A 15,831-nucleotide genomic window follows, 5' to 3' on the forward strand; every position below is an offset into this window, starting at 1 on the left:
AGCGGGTTATGGAGATGAAATATCAGCCTCTCTTCTGTGAGACCAATCGACTCCGATTTGAAACTTCAAACGGAGGCGAGCAACAACAGAATCTTTGTTGAAGTCACTCGCTGCTTTCAGTCTTTGTGTTTGGGGAGGAGGAGGAGGAGGAGGAGGAGGAGGAGGAGGAGGAGGAGGAGGGGGAGGAGGAGGGGGAGGAGGAGGAGGAGGAGGAGGGGGGGGGGGAGGGGGGAGCCAAGCTGGAGCCTGGTAGGCTGCACAGCTCGCCACGGACCACAAAGCATACGAGGCTCTGCAGGCTTGTCCCGCTGAACAAAGCCATTGTCCCGACTCGCTCGGCGGAGCACAACACGACACGAGGTCCTGCGCCCGGAAAATAAATATGCATGGGCCGGGACGGGAAGACGAACCTCTTCTCCCGCCCCTGCACCTTCACTCATGTCCAGTTTGGGTCATAGTGTAACAAGGAGGACATTAGCTCAGGAGGACATTAGCTCAGGAGGACATTAGCTCAGCTCCAGTGCAGAACATGTTAGTAGTAATATGCACACGGTGTTCAAGCACCTCCAACTCAAGTGTCATAATCTGTAGGCCTTTTCAATTCTTGTTTACGCGACTATGACTTTGCATCAGAGCTGAAACCATTAGGTTGAGTCCTTGATTAATTAGTCAACAGAGAATGCCTCTGCAATGATTTATAAGTTATTGTTTAAGCCATAAAGAAAGTAATAATGTGCACTACGGTTTTTTGGATAGAATTAAAAAAATACCTTCTGGCTGAGGATGGAGCGGATGGCGTTCTCCACCTCGACAGGGTTTTCGATATCCACCGTCCAGACGTGGGGCTGGCCGACGTACACCTCAGCGTACGGATGTTGGGAGGTCAGCTGCAGACAGCAGAGCAGAGGGTCAGGAAATCAAACGCACCTTTTTAAAATTTTCAAAATTCAAAACGTCACCTCTCTCAGCGTGGGTTTGCCTTTGAAGAAGTCCGTGTTCTTGCTGCTCTTCGCAGGCGTGAATTTGGGGTTCAGGAAAGCGCAGCCGTTGGCGATGGCCTCCAGGGGGGCGGGACCCTCGTAGGGGAAGGAGAGACCCACAAACAACTGCAGGAAGGGGCAATAAAAACCACTGATTAGCCTCCACATGCATGCAGCTCGTTCACCTGCGAAAAAGCAATAATACCACACTGTGTTTTTTATGCCGACATCTTAATTTTTAAAGTAGCTATTGACTACAGCTGGAAGATACGTGGAGTAAAGTCGACAGTATAGTTCACAGTACAGTGAGTGGCACTGAAAAAGAAACTACTCAAGTAAAAGACACTTTCTAAAGCACATGTTGGACACTGAGGGCACGAAGGAGCTGTGGGAGGGACAGAATAATGAGAATAAAAAAGCTGCTCGGGGGGGGGGGGGTTCACGAGGAGTTGCTGCCGTTTGCTGATAGCAGCAGTTAACCCAAACCTCCCGTGTTATCAGCACAAAATACAGCCGAGGCAGCAGATTTTCAGGGAGGGAAAACAAAAGGAACATGGAGACAGCGCTCTGATGTCTGCTCCTGTTAGAGGTCGAGAGAAGACTGGTGACCGAGGACAGTTGCAGATTAAAACACACCGTGAGAAGCCTGGGGAGGATTAGCAGATTGTCTAATTCAAACCAATATTTATACACCATGTGATGTATACCGTAGAGACGAAAAGGGAGCTGAGCCAGAAGGCAAAGCTCCCTGTCTACCGGGCCGTTCCTACTCTCACCTATGGTCATGAAGGATGGGTCACGACCGAAAGAACGAGATCGCGGATACAAGCGGCCGAGATGGGTTTTCTCCGCAGGGTGGCTGGCGTCTCCCTTAGGGATAAGGTGAGAAGTTCAGTCATCCTCCTGAACCTCCTTCGCGTCGAAAGGAGCCAGTTGAGGTGGTTCGGGCACCTAGTTAGGATGCCACCTGGGCGCCTCCCTAGGAGGTGTTCCAGGCACGTCCAGCTGGGAGGAGACCAAGGGGTAGACCTAGGACCAGGTGGAGGGATTATATCTCTTCTGGCCTGGGGGCGCCTTGGGACCCCCAGTCAGAGCTGGTTGATGAGGGGAAAGGGACGTGTGGGGCTCTCAGCTGGAACTGCTACCCCGAGACCCGACCACGGAGAAGCGGGAGAAGATGGATGGTGATATATTCCGAAATCTCTGACGATGCTGCATCTTTCCACCAACAACTTCAATAAGGAAGGGGTTTGTATTTCTTGAAAGAAGGTGTTTTATTAGAGAGCGACCGAGACACACAGCATGGTACCAGTTTGAACTCCAGGTCATATCCTAAAAAGGTTGCTGGAATGCAGTTTTTTGAGTAGCCTTGAGCCTCACTTTAAAAAAACCTGGTCTGACGTCTTGGAGGACAAAACATGTCATTTTATTATCCAGGTTTTAAGCTGACTAAATAAAGCAGACTGACTCGTCGTGGGTTACTGTGTAAAGTCTGAGCACACCAAGTCCTTCCCACATACTGCAAAGTACACACGGTACACAGAGAGTACAAGAGGGGCTTTAATAACAGCTCTCTCCTCCTGGACGGGAAGAGCCAATATTTACCAGGTCGTAGTAGCGAGCTGAAACATGTGAGACAGACTCAGACACAGAGGGGGGGGCTCTTACAGTAGGGCCAGCGCTACAATAGTATGTTTGTATTGGCCCGTGTGTGTGTACACAATGACACAACACAATGTAGTGCTGTACTCCATGTCTGTCTGTATATGAACAATGAGCCCATGTGAAGAAAAACGATATCCACCATTTGTATATATGAGTATATGTGCAATATCAGTGTTAAGAAATACAGCTTTGTTAACCCATACTTCTACCAGCAGATGGCAGCAGAGCACACTTCTTCGTCTTCCTCTGTGGGTGTGTGTGTGTGTGTGTGTGTGTGTGTGTGTGTGTGTGTGTGTGTGTGTGTGAAAAGGATAGAAACAGTCACTAACTATTTATAGGAGCGAGGGGGGGGGGGGGGGGGGTGAGACACAGAGACACAGAGAGCTGCTATGGTTGAGAGGAGAAATGAATGAAAGATGCCTGCCTCTCACATGTGACTGTTGGAAAGAGAAATCAATAAGAAAGCTCCGGATTAATGTGCATACAGCAGCATGTACGTGCATATTTAGTGATTAGTGCGGCACATGAAGGACTTAGAGCTGCTGGTCTATTGAATCGTGGTCAGACGTCCTGCAAAATGCAAATGTATCCTGATCACGCAAGTCCTACAACTCTCCAAATGTATGTTACGCATGTCTTTGCATTCAAAATAAAAGCTGCATTGATGATTCTGGAGCAGATGAAGCCGATATCGGCCGCAGATGGAGAAGCGCTCCACCTAAAGCAGTGCTTCTCAAAGTGGTCCGTGAGCGCCCCCTAGTGGTCCGTGAGTATATTGGTAAAATTTCACATTTGAAATACATTTATTTATTTAAGTTTTCCGCACTGTCGCGGGAATATCTCCGCAATGGAGCGAGCTTAAGTTTCACTTTCGATTGCATGATATAGCCCAGATCAACACCTTCATCACACATGTTGCCACTTGTTTGTACCATTTTCAGGGGATTTGTAAAAAACGATGTGTTTTTGATATTTGTGGAGTTAGGTGGCCCACGAGTGTTTTTTTATTGGTTAAGTGGTCCTTGGTATGAAAAAGTTTGAGAAACACTGGCCTAAAGAAACAGAATAACCCACAGAAAAGAAGTGAAGACTCCCATAATGAGCTCACAAATAAATAAAGAAACAAAAGCTCATTATTCTCACGGTTCTGCCACATCCCCTAAAACATGGCGGTCGCTCAATTCAACGACCCAGAGAGATAATTAGCATGTTTTTAGTATTTCTACCTCCAGCACCTGCCATGGGACGTGTTTCCTTGCAGAAAGTGATGACAGCGTAAGAAGGAGGGACTATATGTGGTATTACAACCTGAAAGCTGTACTTGTCTAACATCTCGTGTAGAGGGGAAGAGGAGGAAAATAGGAAACACATGTTGGAGTCAGACAGTAGGAGGCACTTAAACAGCTAGTGCAGACAGACAAGAAGGAAAGCTTTGATTACACGTGAGACATGAGAGCTGCAGAGGTTTGATCATCAACACTACTTTATTTCAGGAAAGGTAGCTTGAGAGAAAATCTAATGTCAGTCGGCAACAGCAACAGCGCTGTGTCTGGTTAGTAGCTACACCCCACAAGGCCAATTAAATCAGTGATTGCAGGTCAAATGTGTGGGTAAAAACGGTGCCTATGTACACAAAAAACCCTTTTAGCAAACAAGCTGGATTAAATGTGGGGTTTAACTCTCCTATTGTCTTCGTGTTCCCCCCTTACTTTGGTGTTAGCGGTCAAATTTGACCGGTCCTGTTTTAACTGCACAAAAACCATTAATCATCACCACATGTCATTCAACACCCTTTCAAACCGTACATATTGTATCAGAGTACTGGTACACATGAAGAACTGCAGTACATATACAAAGAATAGACACTGAACATGTATTGGGGTGCGAGGTGTGATTCATGTGGGGGAGGGGCACATAAGAGCGGGAAATGTATCAAATTGTTCTGTGTGGGTGTGTGTGTGTGCCAGGTGTGATTCATGTGGGGGGAGGGGCACATAAGAGCGGGAACACATCTAGAGAGAGAGTGTGTGTGTGTGTGTGTGTGTGTGTGTGTGTGTGTGTGTGTGTGTGTGTGTGTGTGTGTGTGTGTGTGTGTGTGTGTGTGTGTGTGTGTGTGTGTGTGTGTGTGTGTGTGTGTGTGTGTGTGTGTGTGTGTGTGTGTGTGTGTGTGTGTGTGTGTGTGTGTGTGTGTGTGTGTGTGTGTGTGTGTGTGTGTGTGTGTGTGTGTTTTATCTGATCCGGATGGTTACTAATTTCTGACCGGGAACAAATTTGACTAAATCATCCAAAATCCAATGAAAGTGGTGAACAGCAATTGCATATGTTCAAATGTCTCCTGTGAAGGATATCATAAAGCCTGAATGCAATCGAATGTAAAACAATAAAGTTATGATTGATGAAAGTAGTGAATCGGTCAGATTTGACCCGAAGACAACAGGAGGGTTAAGTGAAACTCTGGGATGGATCCAACCGGCCTAAATCAAGCAAATCCAAATGTCCTCCATTGTTTGTGCAGCGCTTTCTGGCACCGATGTGAGTGTTGCTTCCTGTTGGTCTTTAGCACATTGCTTTCAACACTTTAATGATCCGCTCCGCTGCTAAACAGTGGATGTGTTTGGTGTTCCGCGCAGAGATGGATGTGCCGGCCAAGAATCGGTTTTTATTTCGATGTTCAGAATGTTTTTCGGCACAAAAAGAAGAGGCTCAAATCAATCCATGCCACTTTCTGAACCACGATCTCTCTTCTGCTCGGCTGATGGGAAGGAAGGCATCTGGTTTCAGAAATCGAAGCGCTCTCCCTCTCTCTCTGCTCTGAAAAGGAAGCCGACTGGAGCCAAAGCACAGACTCCACGTTTCAAGGCCAGCACTAATGATGGTTTTCACCTTCAGCTGACATTGCTGCCAGGTCCTTTGAAATCCAATCCTCTAAAGTAGCAACATAGCCTTTCTCCAAGGCTAAGGAACACATCATTAACTACTTTGTAGGGTTATACATTAGTGGCTCAAAACTGTGTATTACATTTTAGAAGTAGGTTGTTGATGGTTGCAGATTGTATCTTAAGTTTGCATCTGTCTTAATTTTAATTGGATGGGTAAAGCTAATTTAATACCAAGTCTAAGGCCCCGGCCACACGAGGACGAAAACGGAGATATATGATATATACTTTTTATTAATCCCCGTGGGGAAATTGTTTGTCTGCATTTGACCCATCCTAGTGTTAGGAGCAGTGGGCTGCCATTTTGAACGGCGCCCGGGGAGCAGTGTCGGGAACGGTGCCTTGCTCAGGGACACCTCGGTAGCACTTGGTCTTGCCGGGACTTGAACTGGTGACCTTCCAGTTGCCAAGCCAAGTCCCTATCGACTTCGCCACCACGGCCCTAGAATACGGCACTAAACGACTGCGGAAACGATAACGGGTCCCAAGGTGGCTACAACGGCATACGCAACGCTCTGGGGGGTCCAACGGCTCCGTGTGTACGCCCTATACGATCATTTTCTGATAATGATGAGGCAATAGCCCCGCCTCTCCCCACCTCTGCTGCTCACCCCCGCGTCAAAGTAAACTGCACCCTGAATTCAGATTATTTATCTTTCTCTCGATATGGACCTAAACGTGAGTGAAGTCTAATCTGACAGGACGGAGACACCTCTCAAACTACCTAGTTATAAATATGTTTATTTTTACTGTCGGCCGGGTCACTCATTACTGGATCAGCTGCTGCATGAGCAGACACTGGCGCTGTCCGAAGAGAGGGAGGAAAAAGAGAGGCTCCGTGTATGTTATATATATATTATTATATCATATAGAGTCGTTATTCATTTGTTTTAAAGCTCAATAAATAACAAAGAAGATTATAATTTTGTCCGGGAAGATTTAAACTTTAATACACGTTGACTGGCGAAAAACTCTGCCCGGTTCCCTCGGCCCCCACCGCGGAGAATAAACAGAAGGGCAACCATGACAACCATGCTTCTTCGCTGCTTTTGTGGAGGAAGTTACAGCGCCACGTACAGGCTCCTGCATGTACTGCAGCTTCTCCAGCGGTTGGATCTAAACGGAGCGGTCTCGTGTGGACAGACACTATCCGGTGAATATTGCGTGTGGACGGAAGCTTTTTTGCGATTGCGTTAATCCTATGCGTCCTCGTGTGGCCGGGGCCTAACTGTCTCTACACTGCGACACAATAACAATACTATGTCTTCCATGTATATCATCGAGTGGTGAGAAAACCTCAGCTACCTCGCTTTAAAATGAAAGTGCATCAGTCTGCATCCATATGGAGCTTATGTGAGTTTTCCTTGCTACTACAGAGAATCAAATTCGCTCAATTATCTCTTCACTCCAAGAAAGTCATGAGCCATTCGTCGTTGTTTTGGTTTCCCAGGAATGCATCAACTGATCCTTGAATTATTGATCACTACACACATTTGCATTTCTTGTTTTTCTTCTGCTGTTACTCTTGGGTATCATGTATGCATTTGATTTATGGCACAGAGAGAGAACGTCTTACATCAGTGCCGCCACAAAACAAAGCTGTTTGTGTTAAACAAAATGTAAAGTGCGTGTCCTTGTTCTCTGAGAATGAGAGAGTGGTTTGAGTGAGTGGTGGGAAGAGAAGTGCTTCTGTGGACGGGCTCAGACACACTGCAGCTACTCAAGCGAGCCTCTCTTCATGTAAAGACTGTCTTATGTCCAAACAACTTACTTTCTACTGGATCACAGTTTCTTGGTCGTTTAAAAAAATGCCCAAAGGGAAGAGCGTGGGAGTTGGTTTGTGGCTTTCAGATCCGTGAAAGAACCCCCATTATTTTTCTGAAGGGTCTTTTTTATTTACAGTTAAGGGTGGGGGACTCACCTTAGATTCCCGGAGGAGGAACTGCAGGTCTCGGCCGCTCAGGATGCCGTGGTTCTTGACGTAGCTGGGCAGGTGCACGGTGCTGGTGCCGTGCACGGTGCCGTGGACCTCCATGTAGCTGTGGATGTTGTCCAGGTATTTCTTTTTATCCTGAAACAAACGGATACATAAACGTTAGAGGTCAAAGTCCACCGACACCGCTCTGCAGTCTCTGTAGAAGATTTTATTTAATTTTTAGTTAAATAGTTAAATAGAGTGGTCCGTCTTTTTTCTTTTTCTCAACAAGCACATGGGTAGTTTTCTTTTCCATATAAGACATTGCCAGTATGGATCATTAAATAAAAGGAGCAAACAGTTAAACAAAAGAAGGGCGTATCGGGGTAAAGTACGCTTTCCATTTCTCCCAAATGTAAGTTCCTGGAGCCTCTTATGCGGCTTTCACACCAGCGCTCTTCCCTTTCTAGCTCCGAGCGGGAGCTTTTCTGGTTCAGCTCCGGTTTCCCTTTTCTGCTCCCGCTCTGTTCACACCGCCCAGAGCTGCCGCTGCTGCGTCATGACGTCACCATTTACGTGCCTGCTTCATAAAATCCAAACCGCGTGGAAATCCCTCACATCGACAACAACAACAATGGCCGATTGTATTGAAGCGCTGTTCGCTTTGGTTATCCTCTTACGAAACGAAATGGAAGGCATCGGACGACTTTACAAGGGACGACTTTACTTTACAAACATCACATGCGAAATGGAAGACTTCAGTGGTCTTCAGCATCAACGACGAATCTGCCCCTGCCCCCGCCTCGGCGTAAGAGACGTAAGCGACGCCGCCTCTTAGCTCCGAAGCTCTTGCCTCTAGACCGACAATTTTTTGGAGCTGGAAGTGAACCGGATTCCGGAGCTAAGAGGCGGCGTCGCTTACGTCTCTCTTACGTCGAGGCGGGGGCAGATTCGTCGTTGATGCTGAAGACCACTGAAGTCTTGCGGCTCTGCGGTGTGAACAGGAAAAACGGTACTTTTCAGGCTCCAGCTCCGAGCCGGAGCCTGAAAACGCGTTGGTGTGAAAGGGGCAATAGAGAAGGGTATTCTTTCCATCAATGATATCGTACCTGTCCTCTATAGATGGGCTGTTTGGTTTGAGGCATTTCTTTGCGATTGCTTTCCTGGCGGCGACACTCAACATCCCAAATAACTATTTTAGTTTTAATGTGTGTGGATGTTGAGTGCAGAAAACCGAAGAACGGTTGGTCCCAATTAAAATACATTTTTGTTCCAAATATGATGATGCCAATTTCTTTATAAACCTTACTGTATGCCAACAAGTATTTACTATCTGTAGAAGCTTTTAAAAAAAAAGAAGACCTATCGTGTGTGACGAAGACGATGTGTGTGCTTTCAGGACTCCACGTGGTCTGTGTTTTGCTTTTATGTTAACCTTACATTCCTGCCTCATGTTGTCATGTGTCTGTGGTCTTAATTCTAACTTTTGTTATTTCTGTGAAAGGTGCTGTACTAAATAAACATTATTAGTATTACTCCGCTTATTTAGATTAAGTTGGTCCCTGGATTCCTCGATGAATTCATATCTAATAAATCAGAGCATGAGGACCATTACTTTGTTGTATGGCCTGATGAACTTTTGTCCGAGCTACCTGACCGACCATCTGGCCACAAAGGCAGGCAGAGCTATAAATAGATCGTATCAGGGGCACCATTGAGCACAATACCCTGCTTTAATATCAAATCCAACATGTCCTTGATCAAAAACACAATAAAGCCTTCAAAGCATGCGAAAAAAAAAGCCACTTCCAGCAGACAAGAATGCTACCTGACTGACTTGAAGTGGACAAGGTCAATTGTGATAATAATAGACTAATAGATTTGCTCCAATAATAATACTTCCTCTCCGCCTAAGAGAGAGCTTTCATCTCCAAGGGCACTTTCATGTTCCCAAGGATTGCGTATAATAGCGTGTACACAAACAGATATAATTGTATGCGTTGGAGGTAAGCAAACCCTTCCATCGTTAAAAAGTGATAATGAAGGATCCTAAAAGAGTTGATCAGCTTATCCAATAGTCTTGGCCTATGATGCGTTTACTCTCTTTTTAGTGTTTTGGCAATAGCCGTCGTGGATTTGAAACCCCCCAAAAGAGCTTCTATTTTTGAATAACTCCCATAATAAAAGTCATGGCCCCCACACTGAGGTTGCAACAGCAGGACTTTGATTTCCAATAACGACGGGCTTGAGTCGAGTGATGTCAAACCGTGCCAAATCTGCATACATATTCCCATGTCTGGCTTCGTCCTATAGCGGCTACAGACTTCACATGGAAGACGCGTACAGTGCAGTCAAACCCTTTCAAATCCATGTGAAGCATGTGTACACACACACACACACACACACACACACACACACACACACACACACACACACACACACACACACACACACACACACACACACACACACACACACACACACACACACACACACACACACACACACACACACACACACACACACACACACACACACACACACACACACACACACACACACACACACACACACACACACACACACACACACACACACACACACACACACACACACACACACACACACACACACACACGATTTCCTATAGTTTCAACACTCGTGGGGCACCGAGGCTACTACTGCTAAAGGCTACCTGTTTCAAATTCACACACAACTCCTACACACGAGCCTGCCTTTGAAACTGTTCTTCCTCCAGGACATGCCCCTGCACTCAGTCTCTCTCTGTGTGTGTGTGTGTGTGTGTGTGTGTGTGTGTGTGTGTGTGTGTGTGTGTGTGTGTCTACTTCAGTGCTTCTTTTTGGGCTTACATTTCAGGTAGCCGCTCGTCAGGGTCCCTGGTGGCCCGGCTATCAGATGCCTCCAGCCAGCCTGCTGTAACTAAAGCAGCCTGGTGTCTTTTGTGTGTGTGTGTGTGTGTGTGTGTGTGTGTGTGTGTGTGTGTGTGTGTGTGTGTGTGTGTGTGTGTGTGTGTGTGTGTGTGTGTGTGTGTGTGTGTGTGTGTGTGTGTGTGTGTGTGTGTGTGAGACAGAGAGATGAAGTCCTAATTAGAAGGTGAAATCTCTACCCTGTAATCTTTTTCACTCAGGAGAGCTGAGCTAGGATTTATATGTGTGTGTGTGTGAGGGGATTTGGAAATAAGGTAGACTCAAGGTGGTGCCACACAAAAGCTTCACGGCCAGAGGACATCTTTGCGCGATGTGCTCTGGAGCATGGCTACACACACACACACACACACACACACACACACACACACACACACACACACACACACACACACACACACACACACACACACACACACACACACACACACACACACACACACACACACACACACACACCACACACACACACACACACACACACACACACACACACACACACACACACACACACACACACACACACACACACTACCACACACACACACACACACACACACACACACACACACACACACACACACACACACACACACACCACACACACACACACACACACACACACACACACACACACACACAGAAGTAGGACAACACGTAAGAGAGGCAGGGATCCATTGTGGGCTTTCTTTGCTTTTCACTAAGTCACCTTCAGTTCATAACCCTGTCCTGGCTGCCGGTGAAGTGACGTGTGCAGAAGTTGCGACTGTGTAACACTAACAGGCGTGAAGACACACAGTTTCGTCCTCGTGTCATCACACAGAGGATGTATAAGTCTCATGCAGTGTGCGATGTGGAAGCAGATCGATTGCAGCAGCCTCGTAGCGAGCACGTGCTTGGGGAGTTATAAAGTAACTGCTTTAGCTGGAGAGGTTGATTGAAGCCAGAGAGGAGGAAGAGGAGAGCTTTACGACCTTGTAAATCAGAGGGAATTTGTAAACCCTGGCTCGGAGAGAAAACAGAATAGTCGGGAGTGTGAGGAGGAACGCTTACAGGTTAAGACGCATAACCTACGAGAGCCTCAGGGTGGAAATAAAGGTACACAGCTATTGATCTCCGTGTGTGACTTCAACAAGACAGTACTGGCCAGTTCATAGTGAATACTGCAACAAGGAAAGCTGCATATGAGTACTAACTCCCGAGTGCACTACAGAAGAAGACGTGCTTTTGCCTCATCAGGATGCAGAAAGGTGCGCTCGGTGCGGCTTAACTCCACCCTAAAAACTGCCTCCGACGTCAAATATCAAACGCACCTCTGATCCTCTTTCTGACTGACGGACCCCGGGGCCTAAACACACACACACACAAAAATCTTCACCCTAAAATGAATGATCCCCCTTATGGGGACATCCAATTTGTCCCCATAAGGGAGGCGAGTCCCCACACGTGACTATGTAAACAGATGTAGGTCCCCACAAGTACAGTAATGCTAGTACACACACACACACACACACACACACACACACACAGCAGTAATAATGGCCATCAGGCTCTTCTCATTGTTCACTGTTGTACTTTGAGTTATCATTAATCTCTCACTGACAGTACTCAGTGTGTCATCGTGATGAGTTACACAATGCATTCAAGTTTATCAAGGTTTATTTAGCGCAGTGTATTTATAACTCTGCAAATAGAAATGCTAACGGAATCTCACACGTATTGTTCAGGACAAGATATTGACATTACCAGAGAAATTGTGATGTAATTCCCGTGTGGTTCTCACATGTTTTTTCGTTAGAAAATGTTGTACATTTTTAAGTAAATCCATCAATATGGTGCACTTTAAGAGGCTTTGTCTAGGAAGCAATTTAATTAAAGCAAAATCCACAAGCTTCCTCCACCCCAACCGTATCCAAATATACCTAAAGCCCATCATGGAGGAAATAAACCTGGCGAGGGGGTAAGGGGAAAGCGCTGGATTACGTTAACCAAGAGCGAAATTGAGAAAAAATGAACGTTTTATCCCAAAATTGGCTGCATCATCCGGCTCCAACTCCTCGCCTCACACATGAATGTATGACAGATGTAGTTGTAAATAAACAGCTTCTCGGAGGCACTGTAAAACCCATTAGACACTTTGACAGATACTTAGACATCACCAGGGGAACGTGGGCAGTAAATAGTATCCAGAAGTGCTTTGAGTGCAGTCAGGAGATGTTATTTACCTCAGTGCCCTCCCCACGCCCCATTAGGCATAACAGTGTGTAACCTATTGCAGTCTGGTGGAGGGCCAAAGACAGTACAGGAGCCGAGCATGTGAGAAAATCGTAAGCAAGAGAAATAAAAAAACACTAATCCCACCGTCCTGCAGCGATGGGAACACCTGCACCGTCACATGCTTGATTGGGTGTAATTAAAAGCTTTGCACCTTGTATACAGGGGATACTAGCACCGGGGGGAGCATCGTAACACTATTTCCATACGCTCAAAACTACTACTTAGTGATGCAGGCAGTGAACAGGTGCCACAGGGAGGGGTCCGTATTATTTAAAGACTAATCATCACAACATTAGCTGTCCCCGCTCCAGACTTACGAGTGCACATTTGAAGCATTTACTGTATATTCCTTGTGTCTTAATTTCTCTTATGTACATTCCCTTGTTTTTTTATGCTGATGCAACGCAAACATTTCCCAAATTGGGATCAATAAAGTACCGCTATCTCTCTCTCTATCCAGCGATCAATCCAGCCAGCGAGCGAGCGAGCCAGCCAGCCAGCGAGCGAGCGAGCCAGCGAGCAAGCCAGCCAGCGAGCGAGCCAGCCAGGCCAGCGAGCGAGCGAGCGAGATGAGCAAGCCAGCCAGCGAGCCAGAGAGCAAGCCAGCCAGCGAGCGAGCCAGCCAGCCAGCCAGCGAGCCACCGAGCGAGCCAGCCAGCCAGCGAGCGAGCGAGCGAGCGAGAGAGCAAGCCAGCCAGCGAGCGAGCCAGCCAGCCAGCCAGCGAGCCACCGAGCGAGCCAGCCAGCCAGCGAGCGAGCGAGCGAGCGAGAGAGCCAGCCAGCCAGCGAGCGAGCCAGCCAGCCAGCGAGCGAGCGAGCGAGAGAGCAAGCCAGCCAGCGAGCCAGCGAGCAAGCCAGCCAGCGAGCGAGCCAGCAGCCAGCCAGCGAGCCACCGAGCGAGCCAGCCAGCCAGCGAGCGAGCGAGCGAGCGAGAGAGCAAGCCAGCCAGCGAGCCAGCGAGCCAGCCAGCCCAGGCAGCCAGCGAGCCAGCCAGCGAGCCAGCCAGCGAGCGAGCGAGCCAGCGAGCACAGCGAGCGAGCCAGCCAGCCAGCGAGCGAGCCAGCCAGCCAGCGAGCGAGCCAGCCAGCGAGCGAGCGAGCCAGCCAGCGAGCCAGCCAGCCAGCCAGCCAGCGAGCGAGCGAGCGAGCGAGCGAGCCAGCCAGCGAGCCAGCCAGCGAGCCAGCCAGCCAGCGAGCGAGCCAGCCAGCCAGCGAGCCAGCCAGAGAGCCAGCCAGCGAGCCAAGCCAGCCAGCCAGCGCGCGAGCGCGCGAGCCAGCCAGCGAGCGAGCCAGCCAGCCAGCCGAGCATGAGCGAGCCATCGAGCCATCTATCAGCTAGTCTCGCTAGCCATCCATCTATCTATCCATCCATCCATCCATCCATCTATCTATCCATCTATCTATCCATCCCATCTATCCATCTATCTATCTATCCATCCATCCATCTAACATAGGTGTCTTCTTGGAACGGATCAAATTCAATATACTGTATGTATGGAAAGAGAAGCAAAGACAGATTGATAAAAGCTCTGCCTTTCTACTCCTCTCTCTGTGTTGCTATGAAACAGCTCCCTCGGGGGGGGCCATGTATTTCTCCCACAATCCTGGTTTCTTTAATCTCCATTGAAGTGTTTCACATGCTCGTGATCCTGCAGCAGGTTACAGGGAGGAATCACTCTCTACAAATTGATGCGCTGCAGATGATCCCGGTGCTAATCACACTCTCACCTCCATTACCACAGAGGCAAGAGGAGACACATCAACAAGTTCAGCCCTGCAGCAGAACCGGTCTCCCCTGAGCATCCCACATATCTGCACGCTGTTCATATCCCAGCTACACCGACCTTAGAGGCATTCCTTTGGATTCTGCTGACACTACTGTCCAAGTGAGGAGGTTGGTATCAGCAGCAGAGGTGGAGAAGTACTCAGGTCTTGTACTTGAGTAAAAGTAGAAGTACTCAGGTCTTGCACTTGAGTAAAAGTAGAAGTACTCAGGTCTTGTTCTTGAGTAAAAGTAGAAGGACTCAGATCTTGTACTTGAGTAAAAGTAGAAGTACTCAGATCTTGTACTTGAGTAAAAGTAGAAGGACTCAGATCTTGTACTTGAGTAAAAGTAGAAGAACTCAGATCTTGTACTTGAGTAAAAGTAGAAGGACTCAGATCTTGTACTTGAGTAAAAGTAGAAGTACTCAGTCTTGTACTTGAGTAAAAGTAGAAGGACTCAGATCTTGTACTTGAGTAAAAGTAGAAGAACTCAGATCTTGTACTTGAGTAAAAGTAGAAGTACTCAGGTCTTGTACTTGAGTAAAAGTAGAAGGACTCAGATCTTGTACTTGAGTAAAAGTAGAAGTACTCAGATCTTGTACTTGAGTAAAAAGTAGAAGTACTCAGATCTTGTTCTTGAGTAAAAGTAGAAGGACTCAGATCTTGTACTTGAGTAAAAGTTGAAGTACTCAGATCTTGTACTTGAGTAAAAGTAGAAGAACTCAGATCTTGTACTTGAGTAAAAGTAGAAGAACTCAGATATTGTACTTGAGTAAAAAGTAGAAGGACTCAGATCTTGTTATTGAATCATTCATCCACATCTGTGAAGTAACTAAGGTATTCTCAAAATGGTACTTAAGAAGAGTACTTGAGTAAATCTACTTAGTTACTTCCCACCTGTGATCAGCAGACATATTGTACTGGACACACCAAGTTTCCCTACTACTACACACAACATTAAATCACATATTTGGGTATTTGGATCAGAAACGCTATTCTGAAACTATTTCTGATAATACAATGTTTGAGTTTCAATCCCTATACATAAAATATATTCATATGAAAGCTCACAAAGCCGTATAACACGCCGTTTTGTACAAACACGATACACAGATTAGTCGAAAGACAGATACCGAAGTTATTGCTCGGAGAAATCCGTCAGTGAGTCCTCCAACCTGGATACCAATTCCACGGGGAACGTTACCTTCACGCGAGAAATAGATTTCCTAAATTGGGTCTTTCACTTTCTATTTCAAACGGGGGGATGTATCATTTCGAAAAGGAAAGCGTAGAGAGACGGACGACGTAAGAGGAAATGGAGTGCGCTCGTTATCAGTCGGCTCCAAAATG

The 15,831-nt window shown here is 47.1% G+C and overlaps 1 protein-coding gene across 1 annotated transcript in view; it reads right to left on the reverse strand.

The window, feature by feature from the left end:
- mgat5 (alpha-1,6-mannosylglycoprotein 6-beta-N-acetylglucosaminyltransferase) overlaps positions 1–15,831 on the reverse strand; it is an 81,988-nt gene that overhangs the window by 4,283 nt on the left and 61,874 nt on the right. The window contains 3 exon segments of the mRNA XM_034096099.2: positions 771–887; positions 960–1,106; positions 7,503–7,652. Of these exon segments, the coding sequence (XP_033951990.1) occupies positions 771–887; positions 960–1,106; positions 7,503–7,652 (414 nt within the window).

The sequence above is a fragment of the Pseudochaenichthys georgianus genome, chromosome 2 (assembly GCF_902827115.2).
Source record: "Pseudochaenichthys georgianus chromosome 2, fPseGeo1.2, whole genome shotgun sequence".
NCBI classification, from domain to species: Eukaryota; Metazoa; Chordata; class Actinopteri; order Perciformes; family Channichthyidae; genus Pseudochaenichthys; species Pseudochaenichthys georgianus.